The sequence below is a fragment of the Macaca mulatta genome, chromosome 10 (assembly GCF_049350105.2).
Source record: "Macaca mulatta isolate MMU2019108-1 chromosome 10, T2T-MMU8v2.0, whole genome shotgun sequence".
Lineage (NCBI taxonomy): Eukaryota > Metazoa > Chordata > Mammalia > Primates > Cercopithecidae > Macaca > Macaca mulatta.
Window position 1 is genome coordinate 28,242,812 of NC_133415.1, and position 18,827 is coordinate 28,261,638.

At 47.1% G+C, this 18,827-nt stretch overlaps 1 protein-coding gene across 28 annotated transcripts in view; it reads left to right on the forward strand.

The window, feature by feature from the left end:
* CABIN1 (calcineurin binding protein 1) overlaps nucleotides 1-18,827 on the forward strand; it is a 164,009-nt gene that overhangs the window by 43,721 nt on the left and 101,461 nt on the right. For all 28 annotated transcript variants that reach the window (XM_077950308.1, XM_077950323.1, XM_077950312.1 and 25 more), the window contains exons 13-19: nucleotides 821-899; nucleotides 1,817-2,004; nucleotides 2,895-3,047; nucleotides 4,293-4,487; nucleotides 8,701-8,943; nucleotides 10,249-10,405; nucleotides 14,208-14,323. In XM_077950308.1, coding sequence (XP_077806434.1) covers nucleotides 821-899; nucleotides 1,817-2,004; nucleotides 2,895-3,047; nucleotides 4,293-4,487; nucleotides 8,701-8,943; nucleotides 10,249-10,405; nucleotides 14,208-14,323 — 1,131 coding nt within the window. The remainder of the gene's footprint in view (nucleotides 1-820; nucleotides 900-1,816; nucleotides 2,005-2,894; nucleotides 3,048-4,292; nucleotides 4,488-8,700; nucleotides 8,944-10,248; nucleotides 10,406-14,207; nucleotides 14,324-18,827) is intronic.

Genomic DNA, 18,827 nt, shown 5'->3' on the forward strand with positions numbered 1-18,827 from the left:
TCTTCCCACCAGGCCATGCTCCCCTGGAGCAGTTGTGAAACAGCAGGAGGAACCAGGGCTTTGATCCCCAGGCAAAGCAGGCTGATGATAACTTTCCAGCTGTGCCCACTGGGCAAGTGCCTTCTCATCGCTGAGCCTCAGCTTCCTCAAGTGCCCTGGGAATGGTATACCAGTTGCCCAGAACTTTTTTTTTGAGACTGAGTCTCGCTTGTCGCCCAGGCTGGAGTGCAGTGGCGCGATCTCGGCTCACTGCAAGCTCCACCTCCCGGGTTCACACCATTCTCCTGCCTCAGCCTCCCGAGCCGCTGGGACTACAGGCACCCGCCACCACGCCCGGCTAATTTTTTTTTTTTTTTGTATTTGTAGTAGAGACAGGGTTTCACCGTGTTAACCAGGATGGTCTCGATCTCCTGACCTCGTGATCCACCTACCTCGGCCTCCCAAAATACTGGGATTACAGGCGTGAGCCACCGTGCCCGGCCAGCTGCCCAAAACTTTTAAGGGTTGAATTCTGTGATTTGGATGCAGTGTCTGGCCCAGCATTTGGCAGGTGACAGGGTTGCCTCTTCAACAGTACAAGAACTCTGAAGACAGGTCTCCTGGCCCCTCCCAAGTCTTGTCCCAACATACATCCATGTGGCTCTTTTTATGTCTTGAAGAGTGGTCACTGATTATCACTTATGAAATGGCAAGTGAATAGAAAGAATTATATTTTTATCAAAAAGTAAAGTTTAGTTTTGTTTCCTTCCACTGCCCCCTACCCCCAACACTGAAGAGGCTTTGTGATACTGTTCTTGACCTTCCTATGCCTGTCCTGCAGGACATGATGCTGATGTCTCTCTCCTGCATGGAGCTTCAGCTGGACCAGTGGCTGCTGACCAAAGGCAGAAGCTCTGCAGGTAGGCAGCATTATGTGTTCTGTGGCCAGGCTAATTTCTGAACCCCCCAGCAGCTGGGAGAAAGCTGAACTGGCGAGACTGAGTTATGGTATTTAGACTTACATTTATAGTAGGCACATTTTTTGGGTTGGCTTGTCAGGGTCCCAGGGAAATCTCCTGGATACTCAAGAAGTGGTTAGCAGGAGCTAAGCCCCCAGAGGGAGCCACCAATCTGCTTTTGCTGTGAGATAGAAGGAAGTGGGATCTCAGTTTTGGTGTGACTATTCAATGCAGTGCTTTATGTAGCTTCAGTAATTTTTCTGGTGATATGGATTGTTATTGTTGTTGTTGTTGTTGTTTTTTGAGACAAGGTCTTGCTCTGTCACCCAGGGTGGAGTGCAGTGGCATGATCTCGGCTCACTGCAACCTCTGCCTCCCAGGCTCAAGCGATTCTCCCACATCAGCCTCCCGAGGAGCTGGGACTACAGGTGTGTTCCACCATGCCCAGCTAATTTTTGTATTTTTTGGCAGAGATGGGGTTTCACCATGTTGGCCAGGCTGGCCTTGAACTCCTGACCTCAAGTGATCTACCTGCCTCAGCCTCCCAAAGTGCTGGGATTACAGGCATGAGCCACTGGGCCCAGCTTCATTCTGACTTTTAAACCACCACCTGGTGGAATGTAGATATGCTCAATGCTGTCTCTAAAATTGCTTCCCCTTGCCCCTGACTCTCAGGGGGGGGTCTCTGCATATCTTTAAAGTCTTAACTGGTCCAACCTCTCTGATGCCTGCCACTCAGGGAGCTGTAGGGCTCTGAGGGGTCCAGGGTGGCCCTGGAGATAGGGTGGGTGTGGTTAGGGCCGAGGGCAACTTCTGAGAAGCAGAAGGGCATTAGGATGCTACACATGAAGTTGACTCGTTGGCCTCATGGTTTTTAGTGTCTCCTCGGAACTGCCCTGCTGGTATGGTGAATGGCAGATTTGGACCTGACTTCCCAGGAACCCACTGCCTTGGTGACCTCCTACAGCTGTCGTTTGCCTCATCCCAGCGCGACCTGTTCGAGGATGGTTGGCTGGAGTTTGTGGTCCGTGTTTACTGGCTGAAGGCTCGCTTCCTGGCGCTGCAGGTTGGTTCCATGGTCAGCTGCTTGGGGAGTATGCCCTGACACCCAGCAGGATGGGCAGAAAACTGACCATGTTGAGGGTGTGTGTCTGTGTGTGTGTGAGTGTGTGTGTGTGTGCGTGCATGTGTACATGCGTAGCACCTGCCCGGGCACTGGGCTTGGCATGAGAAACTGTGACACAGTGGGGAATTCTCAGCATCTCAGACTTCCAAGCTTGATACCAGTCTGTAAAGCTCTTCAGCATAACCACAGAGCTCTGGAAGGCATTTGCTCTGCCTCTGCCTCCCCCACTCAAGATTGCCTTGGCATCTTGACTGTTTGCTTATGTTTTCCTGAGAGAGCCTGAGCAAATGAATAAACAGATATGGAGCTTTCTAAAAGGGAATTATTCACCTGTTTTGTGAGAGTTCTGGGAAAGCTTCTCTTCAGAGCCTGGTCTGGAAGGCCAGGATGAATTGGCTGTTACCTAGTACCTTGCACATGGTGGTACTGGTACACTATGGTAGAATGAGTCAAGAGATTGCCAGGGCCCTGTCAGCAACCATTTAGTCTAAAGGAAGCAACACTGTTTGATGTGAAGAACACTAGTTCTGGAATTAGGACAGGCCTAGCTCCCAACTCTGGCTCTGCTCAAGTGTCCTCAGTGTTTTCATCTGCAACATGGGGTTTATGATATCTACCCTCACAGAGTTGATAGGGACTGTTCATTCAGTCAACAAGTATTTATTGAGCCTGAGCTACATGCCAGGCCCTTCTTAGGGATTACAGTAGTAATTGGTAAAAACCCCACCCTCATGGCCTCCACAGTCTAGTGAGATCAGAGGTGTAAGGCATCTGGCACATCATAGTCAATCTTATGCTTTGGTCCCCTGACCTGTTTTCCTTCTAACCAGGGAGACATGGAGCAGGCCCTGGAGAACTATGACATCTGCACAGAAATGCTCCAGAATTCCACTGCCATCCAGGTGGAGGCAGGGGCTGGGCGAAGAGACATTGTCATCCGGCTACCCAACCTCCATAATGACTCTGTGGTTTCCCTGGAGGAGGTGAGTGAGAATTTTTGTTTGTTTGTTTTTTTCCCATAGATGAAGTTTTACTCTTGTCACCTAGACTGGAACATAATGGTGCAATCTCGGCTCACTGCAACCTTTGCCTCCGGGGTTCAAGGGATTCTCCTGCCTCAGCCTCCCGAGTAGCTGGGATTACAGGTGCCTGCCACCATGCCTGGCTAATTTTTTATATTTTTAGTAGAGACAGGGTTTCACTATGCTGGCCAGGCTGGTCTTGAATTCTGACCTCAGGTGATCCACCCACCTTGGCCTCCCGAAGTGCTAGGATTACAGGTGTGAGCCACTGTGCCCGGCTGAAAGTTTTTAAATGGTGTTTCTTAGTCAAAGATTTCTTGTGATTTGGCATAGTTAGCCCAGGGTTGACCTGTTTCTGAGGAACAAGAAAGCTTCCCACATGCTGAGCAGGGCCCCTGGTGGGAAGACAGAAGAGGCCAGGGAAAGGCTGCTCTAGTACACTGGGGCACTGCAGATCCCTGGTGGAAAGCAGGTATGGGAGTTCTCACCAGCACTATTTAGAAGCAGTCATTGGTCTGCTCTCCTGGCTATGTGTGGCAGCCATCCCAGTGGTAACTGGAAGGAAATACCAGCTGGAGGAGACCAGTATTGGGCTGGCCATGGGGTTGGGTCAGCAGTGTGTGGCCTATATACCAGGTTCCACCCAGGTGCCACTTTATTCATTGTGCAGTTTCAGACCCTGCTGCAGTTCTGTATCTGTGAAATGTCCACACTGGCTGAAAGTGGCCTTCAGACTCTCCTAGAGTTGTTTCAGGGACAAGTTCAGGTACAGGGCTGTCTACATGCCAGGGCTTCATCAGGTCCTGCGTGTAGCGTATGACAACCTCTGGTCCAGGCTTGCTGAGTCTCTGACAGCCTGATGTTCCGTGGTTCTGCAAGACTGGTTCACTGACCTGTGACCACAAGGCTGTCCAGCTGTCTTGGCGGATGCTTTCCTGGAACTCCTTTGCTTCTGGGTAGTTTTTGGTTTTTGATGTGCTTGTTTTTTAAAGAATTGGATGCCTTGCCATTAATAGAAATACTTTTAACACACACATTTAGTGTAAACACTGATGTATGAAGGAGGAGTCTAATTTTTGGGGGGCGGGAACATAGTCTAATTTTTATTCTCCTCATCCAATTCTGATAAAAACAAACACTGGCCAGATTCGGTGGGGCAGGGGCTGAGGGGTTTACCCTCATACAACATTGCCGGGCCTTTTTCAGATTGATAAGAACCTGAAGTCACTGGAGCGGTGCCAGTCCCTGGAGGAGATTCAGCGACTGTACGAAGCTGGTGACTACAAGGCTGTTGTGCATCTGCTCCGCCCCACTTTGTGCACCAGTGGGTTTGACCGGGCCAAACACCTGGAGTTTATGACTTCCATTCCTGAGAGGCCAGCCCAGCTGCTTCTACTGCAGGTGTGTGCTGCCAGTGTCCCTCACACCCACTTGCACCTTCTCTCCTTGCTTGTTTGTGTTTATTCTCTGGAGGCTCTGTGGTAGGCTCACTTCCTGGCGCTGCAGGTTTACAGACATGAGCCACTGGGCCCAGCTTCATTCTGACTTAAACCACCACCTGGTGGAATATAGATATGCTCAATGCTGTCTGTAAAATTGCTTCCCTTTGCCCCTGACTCTCAGGGGAGTCTCTGCATATCTTTGTCTTAACTGGTCCAACCTCTCTGATGCCTGCCACTCAGGGAGCTGTAGGGCTCTGAGGGGCCCAGGGTGCCCCTGGAGATAGGGTGGGTGTGGTTAGGGTCAAGGGCAACTTCTGAGAAGCATAGCATATGTGTTCTTAAGAACACATAGCTAGAAGAGAGTGGATATCAACACCACTAAGCCCCCAGGAAGATGTTAGTCAGAAGATACGGTCAAGACTAGCGGAAAGTTAGAACCAAGGAGTGCAGGTTCTAGGGTTCTGCGTGGCTCAAGGTGATCCCCATACTTGACTCAGAACTTCTGCATGGCAGAGGAGGAAGGAAGAATGGTCAGGTCATCATCTGTCCATCTACTTGTTTATTCATCCATCTCGTTTTGTATTGTGTTTTAAGGTAAATATAAAAGTGGCTAAAATATCTGTACAGTGTGAAGAATCCAGATAAAATAAAGACCCATGTAGCTGAAGAAAAATAACACTAGCCTTATGTTTGAAGCCTCATGTGCCCTCCTGAATCCTTCTGTGCTTCTTTTCCTCAGGAGGTAAACTCTTACCAAGAGCCTGCCAGGGAGCTGGCAGCTGCTGGGTGCTGGGCAGTTATTCAACCTCTCTGAGCTCAGTTCCTCATTTCTAGGATGGGGATGACCAGTGTCCTTAGCTCAGAGTCCTGTTGTAGGGATTACACAAGTTAATGTGTGTTGGCACCATGCCTGTCACTAGCAGGTGCTGTGGAGGTACTGCTGTCATCGTTGCCACCATCCTCAGGAGGGTTGAGTTGGCACCGAGATAAACATGGGAGATAATACTCAAAATATGCTTAGTGGCATTGAGTCCTGGTCCCTTATGCTTCATCCTACTAATCACATTGTGTTTTTTATCTTATTGGGTACTTCCCTTTCAATTTGGAAAGAGTCCAGTCTTCTCTCAGGTTTTTTGCACAGATTCCACAAAGCATTTTAATCATTAACATTCTTGAACTGGGAAATAGTTAAGAGGTGCAACTGTGGGAACAAATGGAAGCACCTCAGTCCTGGGGAAAGGGGAAGAAACAGTTGGTTTGGGGAAGCAGAAGGGAGAAGAAGGTGGAGGGAAGGAGGCTCCAGCTCCTGGCAGAGGAGGTCAGTCGGGCCCAAGCCAAGATCAGGGGATGAGATGTGTGTGACCTCAGTTACCTGGCAGGCTGCAAGATGGCCCAGCATGGCTATGTGTGGGAGGGACAGCCAGTGTACCAAGAAGGGTGCTGGGATGGAGAAAGCGGGGAGAGGCCAGTGGACTCTGCCTCCATAGGATGCCCTCAGTGCTCAGATGTGGTCTTGCTCTTACTGTCTTCTAGAACAGCTGGATGTGGCAGGATACCCCATTGATGGGGCAGGAGCTGCTGCTTGGGCAGGCACTGAACTGTGATAAGGGCTGTGCTTGAGGTCTGGGCCGAGTGCTGTGGAAACGCCTGCTTTTTGTGAATTAAGGACTCCAGATTATTGCTCAGTTTCATATTGAGAGTGTTTTCTTATTGATTTGTAGTGCTTTTTGTATATTAAAGATAGTAATCTTTTTCTCGACAGATCTTGCAAATATTTTTTTCCCAATTGTTTGCCTTTAAATTGCCGAGAAGTTTTGAATTTTTATGCTGTCAAATCTTTTGATGTTTTCATACATGTGTGATTTTGTTCATTGCTCATTGTGGTTTTTGTTCCTATGCTTAGACAGTCTTTCCAAGAGTGGAGAAATATTCATCTACTTCTTTATTTATTTATTTTTTGAGACAGGAGTCTGGCTGTGTCGCCCAGGCTGGAGTGCAGTGGTGCGATCTCAGCTCACTGCAAGCTCCGCCTCCCGGGTTCACGCCATTCTCCTGCCTCAGCCTCCTGAGTAGTTGGGACTACAGGCGCCCACCACCAAGTCCAGCTAATTTTTTGTATTTTTAGTAGTGATGGGGTTTCATTGTGTTAGCCAGGATGGTCTGGATCTCCTGACCTCGTGATCCGCCCGCCTCGGCCTCCCAAAGTGCTGGAATTACAGGCGTGAGCCACCGTGCCTGGCCTTTATCCACTTATTCTACACACATAGCTTGAGCTTTTATGGGGTGCCTGGCACTGGGCCAAGAGGAAGGCTGCTCCATGTTCTGGAGGGGAGGCTGACAAGAGACTCATCAACAGAGAGATAAAAAGAGTATTTGCTTTTGTTTTATTCCTGCAGAGTTAATGTTTTATGTTTTGCATTTAACTTGCTTCATTTAGCTTTTTTCAAGCGGGGCAGTGAACTTGCAGTCTTCTCCCGTAGGTGTATAGTGGCGCTTTCTCCCAGTGGGCAAGCTGCCTATTATGTTCTTCAGTCTAATTAGATAGTTTGTGTCTTGTTGAGTTGACTCTTAGTCCTTAATATTTTTGGTTGCTATATTGAGCAGAATCTTCTTGTTGTTCATTATCTTTTCCATGTATTCCTACGTTGCTGGCTCATAGGAACCCTATTGATTTTTCGTGTTTGAGTCTGGGTGCTTCACTGAGTTCCCATTATCGCTTGTTTTCTGTCTGGCTTGTTTGATTGTGTTTGGGTAGATGATTGTGTTGCCCCCAGTCGATGGTAATTTGGTCCCCTCATTCGTTGGTGTTTATTCTACTTTTTTGCTCTTTCTGGCCTTGAGCTCTGGAGATTATGTCATATTTTAGAGCACCATTAGCAGGTCCTTGTCTTGTCCCTGACTTTCACAATGACTCTGGTTGCATTTAATAGTCTTTATCATGCTGGAAAATAATCCTCTGGCTCTCACATGTTGGGTGTTTTGACCAGGAGGCATCAGCTCAGGCTTTGGACCCCCATATCAGCACCCTGTAGGCACCCTCGAACCCCAGTGGCCTCCTGGTAAAGGGTGCTGGCTTTCTCTAATGAAACACGGGCCCCATTTTCCTGGCAATTGGGATTTATAAATTGGGGGAGGTGTTGATCTGTGTTCAGATACTACACCACATTCCAAAGGCAGTTTCAGGTATTTCTGACCCCACACCTGTTGGTCTAACCTCAGAGAGTGGCAGCTGCATGTGTCAAGGTTGGGAGGAGCCACTGCCAGTCCTGGGCTGTGGCGAGGTTAGAGCCCAATGGGGCACCGGGCAACAGGTGCTTCCTGCAGGTGTAACAAGCGGCCCACCAAATCTGTGAATTCACAGACAGACTATGTTTCCCCATGCACCAGCACAGTGATGAAAGAGAGATCCCAGGCATTTAAATAGGTTGTATTCTAGGTCAAAAAAAAAAGGAGCTTTGCAAAAAGCAATGGCTTCCTTCCAAAGAGAAGCTTTTAAAATAGAAGTAACAGTTCAGTGTGGTGTTCTCAGAACTCTTCCATGTGCCAGGCACTGTGCTGAGTGTAATATGCACATCAGCTCATTTAAGGCCCGCAGTGCCGCTGAGTGGATGATGTGGTGGCTGAGGCTCATATAGCTTACACATTGGCTCCATCAGGGCACCTGGGGAGGAGGGACCTGATAGAATGATGACTTTAGCGTTGCCTGGCTAGTTGCCTCTGTTGTGGCCTTGGCTCAGGCCCTCCTCCACTGAGATAGTCCCTCCCTGGCAGTCTGCCCCTTCCTTGCTGAACCCCCTCCAGAGCCCTGGCACTGGATGGGCACAGTGGCTCTGGGGAGAGCTGACAGGTGTTGGAGTCCCTGTCTCACCTTGGCTGGCTCTGCAGCCTCATTCCCAGCGTCCCTACTTTATAAATGGGGAAGGTGAGGTACAGAGGTGAAGCCTTTCTGAAAGCTCCGTGACTGGTGACATTCTCTGCTGCCATTGCCCACAGGCCATCAGACTGCCCTTCCAGGCACCTCTGGGCTGCATGGGGCCTATGCTGTGCTGGGGCTCGTACTTCCCTTTCTTTTGCCGCCCCTCATCTGTTTTCCTTCAGTTGTCCCTGCTCAGGCCTTGGGCCCAGATGTGCTGAGCTCACCGTGCACTTCATCTGGCTTCTTGCTGTACTAGGACTCCTTGCTCCGGCTGAAGGACTATCGGCAGTGTTTTGAGTGTTCCGATGTGGCTCTGAATGAGGCTGTCCAGCAGATGGTGAACTCAAGTGAGGCTGCAGCCAAGGACGAGTGGGTGGCCACAGTGACCCAACTGCTGATGGGTATCGAGCAGGCCCTCTCTGCCGACAGCAGTGGCAGCATCCTGAAGGAATCATCCTCCACCACTGGCCTCGTGCGGCTCACCAACAACCTCATCCAGGTAACCCCTGGCTCCTTCTCACCCTGCCCTGCCCCGGTAGGTATGTCTCTCTGACATCCCTCTTCTTCAGTAGTTAAGCTTTCATTGCTAATTAGGCACCTAAAGGGGACATGACGGCTTCTTTGGCTGGAACTTTCGGGATCTGAGGAGGGGTTTGTGTGCAGACTGCAGACCTTCCTGGGGCTGGTTGGATCTGGAGATTAGAGTCTATGTAGCACTTGGTGCCACAGGGTTCTTCCAGACCATCCACCCCAGAGGGGAAGAAATAACCTCACAGGGAGGCACTGGTCTGCCTGCAGCGAGTCAGAGGCAGAATGGGAGCCAGAGCATAGGCCGTGATGGCTCCAGCATCCCATGCCGTCCTGGCACTTCCAGCTAAGGAGTGGTCACAGCACCCTGCATTGTCCAGGAAGGCTTTAAGGCAGAGAATCTTCCTGTGAAGCACTCTGGGCTGTCTCCTCAATTCCCGCTCAGACCTTCAGCAAGTCCTGCCAAATCTATATCCTCACCCCTCCAGCCTTTGTTTCTCCCTCTGTCTTCATATTTCTGCTGTAGTCCAAGCCACTGCTACTCTTGCTTGAGCTGTGGCAGCACACTCGCCGCAGTCTCCTCTGCCCCTTCCAGCTACTGTCCAACCACAAAGGCACCTTTCCAAAACAGATGTGAATGTGCTCCCCCCTCACTTAAAACCCTTCATGTTCCCTCCATGTTGTGTGTCACCTAAGGTACACTGAGCCCCAGGCCTGTCTCTCCCCCTGGTCTTGTGCTCCCTTGGCTGCAGCCCTCCTGGGCTACCCTCTGGGGTCCCTGCCTGCATGCCTGTCCTCTGCCCCCACTCCTTGCCCTCCCTGAGTGTTGGATACACCACAGCCACACACCTGGAAACTTTTAAAAGGCTCTCCCCTGTCTGCCCCACCCCTCCTCTGTAAGCCATTGTGGCTGCATCTGTTCTCATTGCAGCAACCATATTGACGCTTTGCACTTGTATAGCTTGCCCATTGCTCTCTTCTCTCTGGGCTTTCAGCTCCCCCATGCCCTGTTCACAGGATGCAGCACATAGTAGGTACTGAGGGTATCAGTAACTGCATGTGGCATGGAGGGTGGTGTGACTCTATCTTTGGACATTATGGGCCTCTGTCCGATGACATGTTGAGGATCTGCTAGGTTACAGTGCCCACATCAGAACAGTGGGGGTGGGCAGGTAGCATGTACCAGCTCCCCAAGAGGCCTTCTGCCTCCCTTCAGTCTGCCCTGAAGGCTTACCCTGCTGTGACACTTCTGCTGTCTCCCGCCCCTCACTGTCAGGTCATTGACTGCAGCATGGCCGTGCAGGAGGAGGCTAAGGAGCCCCATGTCTCTTCAGTGCTGCCCTGGATCATTCTACACCGGATCATCTGGCAGGAGGAAGACACCTTCCACTCTCTGTGCCACCAGCAGCAGCTCCAAAACCCAGCGGAGGAAGGTGCACAGGCAGTGGGCGCAGTGGGGATGAGCTCCAATTCCCATGTCCTTGCCCCTGTCCTCTGCCCTAGGGTCCTGGACCTTATCCAGATGTTGTGAGTGGGGCTCCATCCACTCAATCCAAGCATTTTGCTTGCGCCTGGACAGAGGCAGAAGTGTTCTTGGTTCTTCCTTAAGGGAGCTTACTGTGCAGTGGGCACGGGAGTCCGGGGTGTGTGAACACTGCATGTTTGGTGCAGGTGGCAGCATGGAGGGAGTGACAAGAGGTTACTACTTATGAGGAATGCTGACACTGCTCCAGGAGGCCTTGTACCCACTAGCTCCTTTAATCCCCATGACACCCCAAGGGATGGTAAGCCGAGGGCAGCATGGAGCGAGCACAGGTTCCACATCCCAACTGTCACTTCTTAGATGTGTGACCTTGGGCAAGTCATATAACCTCAGCCTCTATTTCCACATACCCATATTGGGAATAGTAGTATCTACCTCAGAAAGTTGTTCTGAGGATGAAATGAAATAATAAAGCCATGAATCACCATGGTGAGTCAATGCCTGGCTCATGGTGGGTGCTGAGTGATGAGAATCCAGGGAGGGCCTGCCCTAGACCCTTAATGGAGATGGCCCTGGATCCATGGTCAGTGCAATGGTAGAAAATGTGCTGGATTGAAGAAACAACAGTATGACAGCTAAATGACACTTAAAGGAAAGATCACCTATAATCTTATGAGATAGATCTTTTTTTTTCTTTTTCCCCATTTTTTGTTTTCTTGCATTTGCTGTCCAGACTTGGCCTAATGCACATCTAGTTTGTGTGCAGTTGTTATAATAGTATGTGTCTATTGATGCTTGTATTCAACTAGCTTAAAATTAAGTTTATTGAAGATTTTTCCTCAATAATTTGTGAAACAAGAAAAAGTGGAAAGGAAAGAGTCATCCCTATTCCAACTGCTCAGAGAAAACCAGAGTTAACATATGGTTTTTCTCCTTCCCTTCACACTCTCTCTATAATTTTATTCACTGCTCAGAAGTTCATCAGCTGCTGACGACATGTCAGGGCTCTGTGAATAGGATACCTCTGGCCTTGACAGGTTTGTGGTGGTGGGAGACAGATCAACTATCTAACAGCATCAGGCTGGTGTGGTGGACTGAGAGGAGGGCACCTGATGCTGTCCATGGGTGTGGGTGTGGGTTGAGTTGAGCCCTGATGGAAGAGCAGGGGCAGAGGAAGACACTGGGGAGGCAGAGTGGGGCCAGGGACTGAGCAAGCCTTAAATCAGACAGGAGACCTGGGGCATGGGGATTGGACAGGGGAGGAGGGGCCAGATTGCAAAAGGCTTTTATTCTCTGTTTTGTAAGGCTGTTGCTCCATTTTGCTCCATTGTTTTTATCATGCTGATGAGCGGTGCATGCTCTGTTGAACCGTCCCCGCTGCTGAACCCTTAGTTTGTCCCAGCTACTTAGGAGACTGAGGCGGGAAGATTGTTTGAGTCCAGGAATTGGAGGCTGCAGTGGGCTATAATTGTGCCAACTGTACTCCAGCCTGGGCAACTGTTAGACCCTATCTCTTAAAAAAAATTTCATTCTTACAGGTCATGCCGTGATGAACACCTCATGCATGCCTTTTTGCTTCTACCCAATTTTTTTTTAGGATAAATTTCTAGCAATGTATATCTTTAGCGCTCTTGACAGTTATTACCTCTGGTACCTTATTGTTCTCCAAAAGGATTTTAGTGGTGAAAAAAAAAAATTAAAGTTTACAACTATAAATTTTGTTATTTTTCTTAGAAAAGTAACACAAAAAAGACTTCTAGATTGAAATTCTCCTTTCCCTCAAAATTAATTATGCAAACAAAAATTAGTTTTCAGAAAAACTGCCAGCAAGTAAACACGGATAGAGGAATAGTCAAATACCTTAAACTTTGAAAAGTATATCAAAGAAAGAAAGAGAGAGAGGAAAGGAAGGAAAGGAAAGAGAAAGGAAAGAAAAAAGAAAGATTCTGGTGGAGTAGCAGTAGGTGTGACTCTGTCTCTGCATGTCCCTCAGCAGGAGAACTGAGGGAAGATAGCAAGTTGACCAAATCCTGGGAAATATTATTAATATTCTCATTTGTGGAGAGTGGCATGAGGGGAATGCTCCTCCATCCCACCCTTGGCCTTGGCAGAGGCAGAAAGAGCCACAGGATCCTGCCATCTTCCAGTGTGCAGACTTAGCTGAGGGAAGGGGCCCTGGGATAAAACACACTATGGTTGGGTGATGAGGGGCCTGGTGAGGATATTATCACCCAGGAAAAATAATAGTAGTTATCACATACTGAATTCTCTGGAAGCAGATACTAAGACAGGGTTTATTAGGAAGGCAGAGGAAGCAGGATTGGACTTTTGAGCTGACAAACAGAATGAAACAAAAAGGAGAATTGTAGAACTGAGGAAAACACTGCAAACTAAATCTCACCATTATGAAGTCATAAATGCAAACAGCAAGGAGCAGAATGAGTACAACAAATTGAAACAGTTGGTTGCAATTAAGAGCCAAAAGCAACAGGGCATGGTGGCTCACTCCCGTGATTCCCACACTTGAGGAGGTCAAGGCAGAAGGATTACGTGGGGCCAGGAGTTTGAAGCCAACCCAGGCAACGTAATAAGACCCTGTATCCACAAAAAGTAAAATAAAATAAAAAAAAAAGCCAGGTGTGGTGGTGGCACCTACAGACCTAGCTACTTGGGAGGCTGAGAAGGAAGGTTGACTTGAGCCCAGGACTTGGAGCCCACTGAGCTATGACCGTGCCAGTGTACTCCAGCCTGGGCAAAAGTGAGACCTCATTTTAAAAAAAAAAGAAGAAAAAGTACAAAATAAATTTCATGAAAGAAAGTTATTACTAGTGACTTCTGACATGTTCTGTCCTGATCCACTCTAAAAATGCTAGTTATAAGTCGTTAATGGGTTATGGCCCAGAGTTTCAAAAATACTGAGGGACCTTTATAAACAAACAATACCTGTAGTGGTAAACGAATGTGTAACTGGAATTCAGTAGTTCTTTTTCCTCCTATTTTACTCTTTTTCTTCTGTATTATTCAGGTAGACCTAAATCTAAGAACTTTTAAGGCCAAGCGCCATGGCTTATGCCTGTAGTCTCAACACTTTGGGAGGCCGAGGCGGGAAGATCACGTGAGGCCAGGAGTTCGAGACCAGCCTGAGGAACATACTGAGACCCTGTCTCTACAAAAAATCAAAACATTAGCTGGGTGTGGTAGCTTGCGCCTGCAATCCCAGCTACTCAGGAGACTGAGGTGGGAAGATTGTTTGAGTCCAGGAATTGGAGGCTGCAGTGAGCTATAATTGTGCCAACTGTACTCCAGCCTGGGCAACAGTTAGACCCTATCTCTTAAAAAAAAAAATTTTTTTTTTAAGTTAAGAAATGGCATGTGTAGTATGGGTTCCATTGTTATAAATTACTTTTCTCTCATTCAAAATGCATCAGATATGCACAGAAGGATGCTTCGACTGGAGGTTCACCAGATGTCAGCATTGGTTCTCTCTGGGCTAGTATTTTGATGGATAAAGTGTGCTCCTTTATATTTTCCTATATGGCTTGAATTGTGTTTTGATAAGCATGTATTGCTTTAGTAAAGCCATTCAAGTCACTACTTATTTAAAAAGGCAAAAAAAAAAAAGGAAAAGAAAAATCTATGGTCATGTTGATAAAGACAGCAAAGCCCGAAAAGAAGAGACTGAGCCTCGCAGCCCCTGCAGGCACGCAGGTTCCCACACTAACTCTGTGTCTGTTGGCCTGGGCTTTCCCTAGGGATGTCGGAGACGCCCATGCTCCCATCCTCTCTCATGCTGCTGAACACAGCCCACGAGTATTTGGGCAGGAGGTCCTGGTGCTGCAATTCAGATGGGGCTCTGCTGCGATTCTATGTAAGTGCTTCCCCCTGGGCTGCAGACTGCCAGTGCAGGGCAGGGCTGTGGTGGGAGGTGGAATGGGAAGGGGACAGATTCATGTTGGCACGCCGAGCTTGCTCGGCCTTCCCTCAGTGGGCCCACTGTGCATCTTTGACTTAACAGCATTACTTAGTGTAGTTACTGAAGCTTGTCAGAAAGTCTGATAAGACTTTCTTGCCAGAAAGTTCCCTTGTGCACCTGATCCTCAGGAAGCTCTGGAACTCTTGAATAGCAGGTTGATTTAGATCCAGTAGTCCTTATTGAGTTTCTTCCTAGTCAGGCACGGGGCTAGGCCTTGTAGTTGTAATTTCAGGAGTAAATAACCACATGCACCACCACCGCCTTCTATTGAGTCCTGTTTGCTAAGCATGACTCACAATGCCAAGTAGTAGTTGCTCATTCAATAGCTATTATTACATCCATTCAGTTAGTAAATGATTAGTGAGAGCACATACACTTCCTTGCACTTGTCAGTTGTGATTGACTGGAAGTAGTTCCCTGGGTTTACTAGGGATAAGCAGCATGAACCCTGTCTCCAATCTCACTGTTGAGTAGGAGGCCAAGCAGCATGCAGACCAGTTACAGAGCGCCTGGTGTTCTTCATATACCAAGACAGGGACGTCAAACCCAGCCTATAATATTTATTCATGAAGTTCTATTGGAATATAACCATGCCCATTCATTTACATATTAACTGTGGCTGCTTTTGCAGTAGAGTGGCAGAGTCCAGTAGCTGTGATGGAACTGTATGGCCAGCAAAGCCTGAAATACTTAGTATCTGGCCCTTTAAGAAAGAGTTTGCCATCACCTGCTCTACACCTTCTCTTCAGGGAACAATACCTGCTCTTTCACAACTGCACCCTCCCTCCCAGTCCTCACCATCTTCCTGTGCTTTCCACCCAGCACTTATCCTCCAGCATGCTGTGTGATACACTCATTGTGTGTGTTGTATGTCTCTGCTCCACTGAAATTAACTTCAGAGAGAGTAGGGGGTTTTGCTAGTTTTGTTCACTGTTGGATCCAAGTACTTAGTACAGCAACTGGCACATAGTAGGTGCTTAATAAATATGGGTTAAAGTAGAGTATGCATAGGTATAGAGCTCATGTATGTATAGAGCTTGACAGTTTGCAAAACACTTAGGCTGAGGATGTGATTCATCCAGGAGGCCCATCTGGCCCAGGTCCCTGTTGCTGGTTAGTGTCTGAGGCAATTTCCAGCCCCAGCTCCAGATACCTGAATGTCTCCCCTACCCTGTGAGCTCTGAGGGTCTTTGAGATGCTCACCCTGGGTCAGCTCTACCCTCCAAGACTATTTTTGGAAGAGTTTTTCCAGGATGTCTGTAATGCTGCCAGGACTCAGCCACTCCCTTTTTCTGCCTTCCCTCTGCCAACCAGAGAGTGCAGGGATGGTCTCAGCTTCCATAAGGTCACCTCCACAAGACCATCCTCCTTATGCTGATTGGGAAGAATGAGTTAATACCTTAGGCTAGCTTGGGTGGGAGTGGTGCTAAGAGTGAAGGGGTGGGCTGAAGGGGCAATAAGATGGTCCTATTTGGTTTTTCTTAATCTATATCTTTTCTAGTGGAGCATGAATTCTAGCTGCTGATACCTGCTAGTGAATTTGAGGGAGTAGAAGTGAGTTGAGCACTGTTGTGTTTCATTTTATAGTTCCTGATTTTCCTGCCCAAGGCCCAGCCTTTAGATATCTCCAACCTTTGCAGCAGCTTTCCTGACCACCGTGTGCCTTCTGCCTGCCATACTCTTCCTCAGCTTCTGCATGACTGGTTTGTTGTTTCCTTCCTGCCTTTTCAAAGAGACTTTTCTCTCTTGCCACATGCTGTCATGTCTACTGCTGGGGACCCTCACCATTTGTTTCTGTCATGTGCCCCTCCCCCAGCAGATAGCATCCCTGGGACCAGGGACCTTTTCAATCTTGCTGTTTGAAGCATCCCTGGGGCCTGAGCAATGCCTGACAGACTGCTGCCCAGTTGATATTTCTTGAATGAGTGAATGAACAAACATAAAGACATTCATTCATTTCTCCAGAGATGCTTGCTGAGCACTCGTGATCTGGGTGCCATGGGGGTTATGAAGGTCAAATACTTACTTCATTACTACCTCTTCTCCTTGCCCCAGGCTCATGGTCTGCAGGTAAAAGGATTGCATTGTGAGAGTGATTTGAGGCCAACATCAGGGAGACCTTTTGTGTGGATTGTTTTCTCTTCTTAGATAGAATGGATATGTTCTCCGAGAGAAATCCTCTTGGATCTCTTCTTTTCTTTTTTCATATATTCTACTTGGGTTGATGGATTCTTATCTGTTCATCTCCACACAGCTCAAATGACCCATGTGCTATAGAGCCTTTATTAACACCTGGATATTCCCTCTTACATTGTGTGCCCACTCTCCTCCGTGTACCACACCCAGATTTTTTTTTTTTTTTTTTTTTGAGACAGAGTCTTGCTCTGTCGCCCAGACCGTAGTGCAGTGGCCGGATCTCAGCTCACCGCAAGCTCCGCCTCCCGAGTTTACACCATTCTCTTGCCTCAGTCTCACGAGTAGCTGGGACTACAGGAGCCCGCCACCTCACCCGGCTAGTTTTTTGTATTATTATTACTATTTTTTTATTGAGACGGAGTCTCGCTCTGTTGCCCAGGCTGGAGTGCAGTGGCATGATCTCTGCTCACTGCAAGCTCTGCCTTCCGGGTTCACGCCATTCTCCTGCCTCAGCCTCCTGAGTAGCTGGGACTACAGGCGCCTGCCACCACGCCCATCTCATTTTTTGTATTTTTTAGTAGAGACGGAGTTTCATCGTGTTAGCCAGGATGGTTTCGATCTCCTGACCTCGTGATCCGCCCATCTCGGTCTCCTGAAGTGCTGGGATTACAGGCTTGAGCCACCGTGCCCAGCCACACACCCAGGTTTTATATGTGTTGACAATCTGCTATATTTGCCACAGATTTGTCTTCTGATAAAAATAAGAGTTAACAAGAAAACGTGCTCTTCATTACCCTATCTCCCTCACTCTCTTGAAGCTGGTGTGTATCTTTTTGTCCATGTTTTTTTATACCTAATTATATATCTGTATGTCAGTAAATAGTACATAGTTACATGAGTTCTAAAATTTTACATTTTAAATATCATATAGTATGTAACCTCTTGCAGCTTGCTTTTATTTATTTTAGTGTACTGAGATACAGTTACATCAATACAAGTACATCTAGTTTATTCATTTTAATTGCTTTATAGGGTTTTATGGTGTGAGTATATCATGCTTTTAAACTTTTTAGTATGGAAAATTCCCAACATTGTTAAAATAGAAAGTATAGTGCACTTGCATATACTGAGCACTGGTTAGTCATTATTATTCATAATCCACGTCCACTCCCCCACCTACCTTCCCAGTCATCCCACATTATTCTGAAGCAAATCCTAGACATTTATATCACTTCATCTGTAAGTATTTGTTATATTTTTAAAAAATAAACTTTCCTAATGATGGCATTAAGGTTATTTATGCATTTTGGGAGTTATAAATGATATTATGGTTAACGTCCACCAAGAGGTTGTTTTATGCATACATGTGAGAGTTTCTCTTGTGTAGATTCCTGTAAAAGGAACTACTAGATCACAGAGTATGCACATTGCTAACTTTAAAAATTTTATTTTCAGATTATTCTCCAAAATTATTCAACAGTTTTATACTTTTGATAGCAGTGTGGGAATTCCTGCACGGCTGTGTCAGCCCTAGGTACAGTAGACTTAAATGTTGATGCCCATCTGAAAGGCATGAAATGGTATTTCATTGTTCTTTAAATGTTGCTTTTAATAATTTATAATTACTAATGAGATTGAATATCTTTCTGTGCCTGTTTACCCCTTGGGTTTCCTCTTATGTAAATTGCCTGTTCACATAATTTGCCCATCTTTCTAGTGGTTTGTTTTTCTTTTTCCTGTTGATTTGCAGTTTTTTTCTTAAGGTACTCTGAATTCCAGTCTTTGGTCTGATATATAATTTTCACCAGTTTTACATGCACATATTATGTCTGTGTGCTTAGTTCTGTTTCTATTTCTGTGCACCTTTGTGTGGGGTATCTTTTAACTATGTGTATGGTATTTGTTTTACAGAATTTTAAAATTTGAATGTCAAATTTGTTAGTCTTCTCCTTTGAGGTTTGTGATTTTTTGAAGGGTGGGGGTACTTTTACTTCCCTCTCACAAAATTATATAAAGATCTCCTCTACAGTAATCTACTAGTTTGCTCTTGTTTTTCATGTGTCTGTATTCCATCTAAATTTTATTTTTGTTAAAAGATAAGGTAGGAATCCAATTTTACATTCCATACGCATGGCCAGTTGGTTTGTACCATTTTTTGAAGAGTCTGTTCTCTGTGCTGACTTGTAAGTCACCTTCTTTCATGTTGGCTCTGTTCTTTTTATTGGCATAGGAGTCTTGTCTGTTCCTGACAATACTGAATTGT